The 11,056-nt window shown below is 31.7% G+C and overlaps 1 protein-coding gene across 1 annotated transcript; it reads right to left on the reverse strand.

Annotated features, from left to right (window-relative positions):
* Positions 1-5,118: 5,118 nt before the first annotated feature.
* LOC133308464 (uncharacterized) lies at positions 5,119-8,779 on the reverse strand. The gene is made up of 2 exons (XM_061509090.1): positions 8,641-8,779; positions 5,119-8,552 (listed from the first exon to the last, which is right to left on the reverse strand). The coding sequence occupies exon 2, from the start codon at positions 8,376-8,378 to the stop codon at positions 5,205-5,207; it is 3,174 nt and encodes a 1,057-aa protein (XP_061365074.1). The 5' UTR covers positions 8,379-8,552; positions 8,641-8,779; the 3' UTR covers positions 5,119-5,204.
* Between the last annotated feature and the right edge of the window lie 2,277 nt (positions 8,780-11,056).

The following is an 11,056-nucleotide window of genomic DNA, read 5'->3' on the forward strand; positions in this document are numbered from 1 at the left end:
CACCAAGTCAACAATTATCAAAGCCAACAACTTTTGCAACTTTAGCTCAAACCCACCAAAACCCAGAAGCCTTTTTCTTCTTCAAAGCTAATGCAGTTACAAACTGCTATTGTGGAAATCAGAGAAGAATGCTATTTGCAACAACTGCAAAAACCCGGAATATGTAACATTACTTTTCTTCTAAGAAATATACAACAGAGAGAGAGCTAAAAATGAGAACCCTGTTTTCTCCACACAAAAAAATGAGAACCCTGAAGAGGATGAAGGGGGGGGGGGGGGGGGGGGGGGGGGTAAAGATCAAGTGGTTCTTTCAGATGTATATTCAGCTTTCTTTACAATGAAAATGGAATGGGAAAACATGCTTATTTATTATACCTTATTAGTTGATACACAAACTGGTGATACTGAGTAGAGTACTGAGTGATGTCTCTAATGTGCATTTTTTTTTTCTTTGGTTATTTTGTTCTCACATGTAACGTATGCAAAGTCAAAATTTGTACGAAAATGAGGTTAACGTGGAAAACAAAATGTGATTGAGAACAATTTGTCAAACACATTCTGACAGTAGGTACCGATTTATACCTTAATATTAATGTTGTTACCTTCGTTCTATTGACAGAGTTTCTTCTTCATTTAAATGGATGAGCATGACATGCACCGAACTTTGTATGATTGCCTAATTATTATCGTTTTGCAATCACACAAGGCTTACCTCTATGTGAGAAACCTCTTTGTGTATGAACACCCTTCCCGTAGTACTGATCTCCTATGAGTCACGATCCCTTATCCTTGTAGCAAACCTTAGACTATTATAGAGGGGGAAGAGAAAATGTCTGGAAGCTCTTTTTTTCGGATATGGACTTACCTACCTCAATACTCAATAATTATGATTTATCCTTTTAGCAAAGCTTCTAGACTATTCTTAAGTAGGAAGAGAAAGTGTGTCGACTCTCTCTTTTTCAGATCTGAACTTACCTCGATAATTATGACTCCTCAATAATTATGACTTATATTTGTAGCAAACCTTCTAGACTATTCTCAAGTGGGAAGAGAAAGTGTGCGGACTCTTTTTTTTTCAGATATGGACTTACCTCAATAATTATGACTTATCCTTCTAGAAAACCTTCTAGACTATTCTTAGGTGGAAAGAGAAAGTGTGTAGACTCTATTTTTTTCGGAAGTGGATCCTCTTATGTGAAAAAGTGATTATGTGATCATGTTATTTGATCACAACCACTCATTTAAAAATTATATACTTTTCTCTCTCTTATTTCATCATCAATGAATGATTATGATCAAATAACATGACCACTTTTTTACATGAGAGTATCCACTCCTATAATTATGACTCCTCAATAATTATAACTAGAGGGTATGACTAAAGTTGTGATATATATATATATATATATATATATATATATGGGTACCAAAAAAATACTAACCCTAGACTTCTTAAACTTTTTTCATACACTGAACCCAAATATGTTTCAAGTAAAAGAGCATAAAACCACCAATTTATACCTTATTAGTTGATACACAAATTGTTTATACTGAGTGATGTCTCTAATGTGCATTTTTTTTTTTTTTGTTATTGTGTTCCACGTGTAACGTACACAAAGTCAAAATTTGTTCGGTAATGAGGTTACATGGAAAACACGTTCTGAGAACAATTTATGATACCGTAATATTAATTGGGACAGTAGGTACCGATATATACCGTAATATTAATGTTGCTACCTTAGTTATATTGACAGTGTTTAAATGGATATGCATGACATGGCACCGAACTTTGTTTATGATGCTGAAACTGAAGATTGGATGTTCGTTGAGAGTTGAAATTTGAACCCTCCTCTTGTCAACCTCGTTAAGAGACTAAGAGAGTAGTTTTCAAGCAAATTACCGTAGACTTTTTTTTTTTTTCAATTCTTACATAAATTGCAATCTAGAATAAATAAGAAGCCCAAAAGATTTTATCATAAAGAAAACTCATTTATGAAGTATCTTAGTAATTCTCTCAAAGTCAACAAAGGTTCTTAGGCCACTTACTTTCGAACCAATTTGCAAGGACAACCCCTGAAGCTGCAAGAAAGATATTTTCTTCTACATGAAAAACCTGTTTGTCATAGGCTAAAGTTGCATCAAAACAATTGTGTGTGGAGGATCACATAATCAGTCCAAAAAAAAAATGGTTCTGATCAAATGAAACTATAAAAATTTGTTAGTTATATTGTATCCACTTTAAATGTAAACTTTTATTTTATTTTATTTTATTTTTAGAAGAATTGTAAAATGTAAACTTGTATATATTACTTATAAGTTATAATATATATTTTTCCCTGTTCATGAGATTTGTCATTAATTTAATTTTTATATTATGTTTAAAATTTGGTATGTGTTTGAATTGGTTTAATTAAAAACAATAACAAATTTTCTACATTTTGCTTTTTGAGAGAGATCTTAAAATATTTTTTCCTAAGTTGTCGTCAGTACAGACAAGGAAATCTTTTTAAAGGGATATTTTGGAATTCTTATAATTTTAAAAATATCAAATATATCGTTAAAAAAAATTAACTTGATGATTAATTTGATGATATTGTTAAAAACATAAATTTCTCTTTACTTTTCAATTTTGGTAACTTTTGAAAGTAAAACAATAAAAGGAATGCTGATTAATCACTCAAAAAAAAATCTAAATTATAACACAATTCATAATGTTTACTAAAAACTCTAGCTTTTAAGCAATAGTTATGGACAATATCACTCAAAAATGGATAATATCATTCGAACATTTAAGTTTTTAAAAACTACAATCATGACGCTATTATTATGAAAATAAATTTGATATTTTTGAATTTTTATAAATTTAATCATGACGCTATTATTAATTTCAAAAATATCTCAATAATTCTCTCAAAAGTCAACAAAAGTTGCCTTGCATTTTAGCAAGCCACTTTTTACAAACTTCTTTGTAAAACTTATCTCAGGCCACTGAAAAGTTTGCTGCCTCACTGTTTGCAAGGATAGCCCCTAAAGCTGATCATCTCCTCCACTATAAAAACAAGTATTCTAATCACAAGAAAGACATTTTTTTTACATCAAAAACCTGTTTATTACGGGCTAAAGTTGCATCAAAGCACTTGTGTAAACGAGGATTACATGATCAACCCAAATAAAAATGGTTATGATCAAATGGAAACTAAATAAATTTGTTTTGTTACATTGTACCCACTTTCAATGTAAACTTTTATTTTATTTTATTTTTAGAAGAATTGTAAAATGTAAACTTTTATACATTACTTATAAGTTAATATATTTTAGTCCCTGTTCAAGAGATTTGTTATTAATTTAGTCTTTATATTATGTTTATGTGTTTGAATTGGTTTAATTAAAAAAATAACAAATTTTCTACATTTTGCTTTATGAGAGAAATCTTAAAATATTTTTTCCTAAAGTTGCCGTCTGTACAGACATGGAAATCTTTTTAAAGTGATATTTTGGAATTCTTGTAATTTTAAAAACATCAAATGTATCGTTAAAGTTGATTAACTTAGATGTTAATTTGATGATATTGTTAAAAACATAAATTTCTCTTCACTTTTCAATTTTGGTAACTTTTGAAAATAAAACAATAAAAGGAACGTTGATTAATCACTCAAAAAAAATCTAAATTATAACACAAAATTCATAATGTTTACTAAAAACTCTAACATTTAAGCAATAACTATGGACAATATCACTCAAAAATGATATCGAATATTTAAGTTTTTAGAAACTACAATCATGACGCTATTATTATGGAAATAAATTTGATTTTTTGAATTTTTATAAATTTTGAAAAAAATTGAATTAAATATTATTTGATTTAATAAATTTAATCTAAATTTTAAAAATAATAATAATTGTGTCATAATTTTAATTATTATTTACGATACTAATCAATATTTCGTGAAGTGGGGGATAAAAATGGGAGAAATAATGAATTTTGAAACAGGTGATCAAGAATTCAAGATGGTGCCATCGTGACATCCTTTTGATAAAAAAAAAATTGTAACTTTCATTTTTTTTTTTTGTAACATTCATTTTTATTTTATTTTTTTGGTAATCAACATTCATTTTTTTTATTTTATTTTTTGGTAAACATCAACATTCATTTTTTATTTGGTCATTATTCTTCACAATAATTGTCTATTAAATTTAAAATATGATAACGGCAACAAATGATATACCAGAATTTAAAACAGATTGTACACACAAAAAACTATATTTAAGAAATTTAATATATATTGGGAAAACAATATTTTTCCTTTTAAATGACATTGTGTCATTTTAAGTGAGAGAAAGACACAAACTAATATTTTTTTATTTAGAATTTAAATTAAAAAAAATCACTCACTTTCTTCCCCCTAATTTTCGTTACACGTGTCTTTCTCCTCACTTAAAATGACACAACTTTATATCTTTTAAAAAGATAAACATCAAATCCATAAATATTAAATTAAAAATGAGTGTTGCAAATAATAACAATAATATATTTAAACATAATGAAATAAAAAAAATAGTATAACTTTTAGAATAATTTTTCAAAGAAAAGAATCCTCTTACTGGGAAAAAAATTCAAGAGAGGAAGTGGTCAATTTGCTAGTCTAAAACATAGTTCTGCGAATAATAATAATAATAATAATAATAATCTGCCTAAAACAAAGAGAACCAACGCAGAAAAAAAATTAAAACAAAAAAATCAAAAACAACGGGGTAGTGAGTAGAGAACTTCTTTCTTTTGTTAAAACGGAAATATATGTAAAGTCTTAAAATAATGACATTTGTGAATGAAAAGTAGCAAACAAACAAAGAAACTAGACACCAAAGAAATCAAGAATGTGCAAAGGGATTTTGATATCAAGAAATCAAGAATGGTCACTGGGGTTTTCATACCAAGAAGCTCAATAAATTATGAATGGTCACAATCTCAATCTAGCGAAGTACAACCAGGCATGAGCTGCTAGAACATTAGTGGGGAACTAATCAGCAACAATTAGAGTATAAAGAATCAAAAGTTGCAAAGTAAAATCACAATTCACTTTATTATTCTGTATGTAATGTAAGTCAACTTCTCACACATAGTAATACATCCATCCAAACTCTTATACCTACTTCTCATGTATGTGTACAACAACTTCAGTCAGTAAAATTCTAAAGTGTCTACATCATTCTACATCAACTTGCTCTTTCTCATTTGCACCACCACCATTGATATCAGGAACTAGTTCAGTTTCACAAGACTTATATGGCAACCTCTCATATCTGAAAGTTGGCAGAAGCTTGTACTGCCCAAATGTCAAAATCTGACTCAGCTTCTCATAGCTCCATCTTTGTTGGATATACACCACAAATGCAAGAATAATTGCAGTCACAGGAATGGCAATATCCCCAGATTTTGAGTAAAAGTCCAAATTTGGATCAACAAATTCAGAGTCCACAGAAAAGTAAGGATTTGGAACTGGAGCTCGAATGTAATCATATATATGAGGAAGCAGTCTCACCAGAGTGATTCCAATAAAATATAGTTTTCTGAGTGGTTTACAATTGATATGCCAGATTAAGTTCCCAATAATTTGAGGAAACAAGAAAAAGTCTTGGACAAGACCAACATATTCTTCCAATTCTGTTGCCCAAACCGGCAGTGAATGAGAATTTTCTCTATCAGTCAAATATTTCTTTGCTTTAAGAGGGTTCTGACTTGTGTTTGTGCCATGAATTATTAGAATAATTACATACCCAATCAGATGCATGGTGAAGGTACAAAGAAGTACCCGTTTATCACTGGGGACACAAAGTGGCTCAAGAGGGGTACGCCTTTGCAATCTGATGCGTGATTTCCACACCTTCTGAAAAAGTCGCAGAGTTAGTAGCAATGAAACAATCAATAGCAGTTTCACAGTGGAATCAATGACATGGAACCATTCACTGTTCTCCAATTCAACAGATGATACATCATAAGATTCAGAAACCATTCTCTTGAAAAGAGCTTCTGCACCTGTTACCAGAGGAATGCTATAGCCAAGACCTTGAACACCGAGCAGAACAAGAGATATATATGGAAGAGTGTCCACATTATGGTTTATATAAAACAGTTGGCTTAAAATGCACCCAACTGCCAATGAAAGTGTCAAGATTCGGAGAATCCCTTCAACACTTCTGTGTGAGAGGACATCCTCACGTTGCTTCCTGTATACAAGTGGAAAAGTTTGGAGCTTTATTGCATTAAATCGAAGGGCGTCATCATCAGTCCTTTGACTTTCTATAGAAATTGTAGCTGTGGGATTGACTAGCCACCGAGCTGTAATTGGAGGATAAGCGATAACCACCTCAATCAAACAGTCCATTCCAGCCTCAAGATCATAGCTCTGATATAAGACCTTCCATGATGCTCGCACATCTCTACAACCAATTAAGTACATCTTTCCAACATGTGGATCATAAAGACCCTCCAGAAAAAGCACAGAAAAATTACTATAAGCTTTTCCAGTAAGACTGAGTTGTGCAGATACATTCATAAGAAGTTTCTTTTCTGTATAATCAGCAGCCTTCGGATGATATGGTGTTTCCTGTTCCCATGTTGAACCATTTTGAGCATACCAATAGCGCCCAAACAAGGGACCAACGGAGAGAATCTCCATCTGAATGTCAACTCTTGGGGCCTGGACTTTAGGCATAGGATCAGGAAAACCTGAGACATGAAAAGTGAGATCTTCCGAAAGAAGCGACAGACTATCATGGAATGCCTCATTATCTTCAAGTTTGGGGAATGTTAGCAATGATTTCTTAACCACAGTTGTAAAACTGAAGGGCTCATCTTTTTCCAGGACAGAGCCAGCCAAATTAGTTTTAGAGTATCTGTAACTCGGATGAGTCAATTTGAAATAATTCCAAAGCTCTGTAGGTAGCACAAGCTGCTCAAATGATAGAGGAAAGAAGGCATTGTTGTTATTGATGGGAGATAAGGTCCCCAAAATAATACTACGTTGCTTTATGGAAAAAGTGGTAGGTATATACAAACAAATCCGAGTATTACAGTTACTCCCTTTGGTATCAATAAATCCAAGGCAACCAACCATGCAAAGTTGTCCACTAGAAGGCTTCCAGATCCCTTCTGTGGCAAGCGACATGTTGCTGGGACCAGATCTCTTTGATGCAGTATACTGATTCTCTGATGGAGAAACTGCTCTAAAAACTGTAGATACTCTAGCAGAACCAGTATCACTTTTGATAGCTGCTTGCTCACAGATAACATCCTGCATATAAAGTTTAACATCTTGAAAGCCTCCGTCTGTTAATTTGATTTCCTTATCCGACAAAAAAGGGCCTAATCTACTGCAGAAATCATCTGTGCCATTGCATCTCCAGTTTGGCACAACATATAAAGGTTTCTCTCTAGTAATTTCTTCAAGGATTTCACAAAACCTTGCCCCTTTATAGACACTAATGCCATCATTCGTCAGGTTATCTTTATATGGATATGGATTGCATGCTTTGGATACAATATGTTGCGAGCCAAATGTGTACTTTGCCGACTTGCCCAACTGTGATGATATGTGAACCACATCAAAGTATTTAGGATTTGATTCGCGATTCAAACTTCTTAACTCTCCGGTGATCATCCTGTTTGTTAACGTGAATGTCATAGGATAGCGAAGAACTAGCAGAATTTGATCATCTTCTGACAGTGGTATCTCACCAGGAGTCTTCATCCATTCCCATGGATTGGCAGGATCAGCCTCCCGAGTTGGAAGCATAGTGTTCCCTAACAAACACAACACCCTTTCCCCACCATTTTTCTTTGATTCAGTGTAAACCCCTTGAAAGGGAATTGAAAGCTGAGAATGGCTAGGCCATAACAGAAATTCAGGATTCCCATCATATGCATTCTCCACAAAAGTACCATCTCGAGTAATGCCTATCACCATTAAACCATTGACAGGGACTGACTTCTTCAATCGATGGACATGATCAACATCTGTTACCCAAAAAGAGACCAACTTCAATGGAGTGTGGTCTTCAGACAAGGTCCCTGGAGATTTCCCAGCATCAAATGGCATTAAGGGAAACTTACCTTCATCCTGTTTCCAATCCCCATTGACAAAAGAAAGCTCTCCTTTCATACCAGTAAGCCCACTATATTCAGATCTCAATTCAGATGAAGCAGATAACACAGAGGCACATTGTTTCTGAACTTCACCAATTCGATCATACTTATAGGTTACATGAGAATTCCTTTCAAAACGATACATTCCCTCAGGGAAGTGTGAACTCCCAAGACATTGAATGACTAACAAGCCAAAGACAAACCAAAGAGCAATAGCTGAAAATGGAAACTTCATGATTCCAACCCACCAGAGTTCAATCACTCTTTCTTAAAAATTTTAGGAAACTAGGATATACCCATGTCAAGTTTCAATAAGAAATTGAGTTTCATTGCATCAACAACTACCAAAGGCATGGACTTGTAGCCAGTACACAAATCAACCACAGATCATCACACTCTCAAAGAAGATCTAAAAAGAAGAAGAAAAAAGTCATAAGAAGTCAAAAATTCAAGGTCCAGTTAGAAAGCGTGGAGGAAACAAGTGAGAAGAGACGAACCTGAATCGGACACAGATTAAAGTACCATTTTTTGCTGTAGTTAATGTTGGATGATGCTAACCCAGTTTGTGGGATTTTCAAGAGAGAGTGTTGTAGAAATGGACAATGATTTGGATTTGGAAATTAGGGGAAACAAGAGACACCAATGTAAGGTGAAGACTTGAAGTATAAGTAAAAGTTGCTCTGGTTGGTCTTTCAGATCCAAAGTATTTTGCTTCTTTTTTCATTTAATTAAAAATAATAATAATAATAATCCAAACACAATATGCTTCATCCTTTTAATATTTAATTTAGAAATTTAAGTGGGGTGTATTTAATCTCAAAGTTTGAAGAATGGGTAAGAATCATTTTACACCAGCGTAAGTTATACTCTCAATCTTGTCCGTTGATTTTACTTATATCCAAGAGCTCTAAATTTTTAGTAATATGAATCATTGGATACAAGTGAATCAATGGTCAAAATTAAGTGTAAAACTTATAATTCTTAAACTAGTGTAAGAATATTCTATGCGTGACCTGAACTACTACGCTAGTTTCTGAATTTATTTTACTGAAACATAATATGATTTTTCATTAAAAAAAAAGGGGTTATAAACAACCTTTACGCTTTTTTTCTTTTGAGAATAATGGCTTTTACTCTATCATGACTATATTTTAAATTCCATTTATTTAATTATTGATTATTATCAGTATAAAAAAAAAAATGTACATTTTCTTGCCGTAAGAAAAATGAAACATGCATGTTTAAAAATTAATGCGGAAAATATAATCAATTAACTTCTCTTGTTATTGCCATATATATTAATATCGAAGTGGTCCCTTTTAGTGGTTGTGGTGGAAGAGACTTTGCTTAACTTTTTAAATTAGTGTATGGATATAATGTCCATTTTTGAAACCTTGTTTTCTTAGAAGATGATTTGGAAAACACAACAAATCAATAATCATCATATCTTCTCAAACAAGTTAGGTGACTATTCACATTTCATATCCTACAACCTCTTCAGATTTAAAACAAAACTTTTCGATACCTATTTAATTAAAGTTTAGTTTACTCTTACCTGCTTCAATATATTAAAGTGTTTCATGTATTTTAAAAATGAATATATAATTAAAACTATTGATGAATAAGTAAATGAGAGATTTTTATTAATTTGTAATATTTGTCTCAATATGTATGTGCACTTCTACTTAAACTGTTAACTTTTTAATCAGCCTTGTGTTCATTCTCTAAAGTATAGTAAGTTTTGGAAGTAGTATTTTCTTCTTCTTCTTCATTTTAGATTTCTTGTGGTCACTACTATTTTTTATGGCGAAGCTAAAGCGCAACTAGTATTTGTCTTAATTTGGAAAAATTGTCAAGTTTATATTTAATTTAAATTTTTTAGTTAAATTAAATTGCTTCTAATATTATTATTTAATATTTTGTTTTCAGAACATCCTTTACTTGATAGATAAGAGATCATTCTCTTATGGCATGCTCATGAGGTACTAAGGTAGGAACCCCTCCTAAGTCCTAATAATTATTTTATATATATATATATATATGAGAAAAATATTTTTCAAACTGTTGTACGTATAACGGTCAAATACTTGCCATATATATATGTAATTTCTCAAACTGTTGTACGTATAGCGGTCAAATACTTGCCATATATATACGTAAAAGTATTAAATGTAAAGGATCATAATCATACATGTGTCAATATTGTTGTATATAAAGTGATTAATGTAGAACTGATTTTACCATATATAAATCTCAAAATCAAATTTGGAATCACATGGGTCCTTTTCAGTCAGAGCAACAATATATGTTAATAATAATTATTAAGGCTTTAATACTTCTTCTATGACCGCAGGAGAGAAATTTTGCAGCAGAATTCATTTACATCAGGATCTCTGCATATGGATCTTGGATTTTATTTTATTTTTAAAATGTCATTTCTCCCGTATATGGATCCTGATATAAATATGTTTTTTTGCAAAATTTGCCATCTCTAACGACATAAGAAGTGACGAACCTTTTATTTAATACTTAATATTTCATATATAAATAGGGATTTATAATCCTCTTGTAACAGGATATGTTATTAACACAGATTAAATGAGCTCCACCATTTTTTTAAAAACAAAAAAGGTGTTAGATCGATTTTTTTTTGTTTCCTGAAACATTATAGTCATTTCTCCCGTATAAATAACTTTCAAATTCAACTAATACTAGGTACATAAAAAAATTATGAAACTGGTCAAGTGGGTGTATATGGATCAAAGTTAAGGTTGATGGTTCAATTGCGTTGGATTTGGATAAGTTATACTTAGTAGCAGACTCAGAAAATATTATTTATGTCTGTACATTCTGTCTTTATTGTTAAGAAAATTTTTGAGTCATCACAGAACCATCTTACAAAACTTCTCTATA

Source organism: Gastrolobium bilobum, unplaced genomic scaffold (assembly GCF_033153095.1).
Source record: "Gastrolobium bilobum isolate Gb01-03AN ecotype WA unplaced genomic scaffold, APGP_CSIRO_Gbil_v1 utg3150, whole genome shotgun sequence".
NCBI lineage: Eukaryota > Viridiplantae > Streptophyta > Magnoliopsida > Fabales > Fabaceae > Gastrolobium > Gastrolobium bilobum.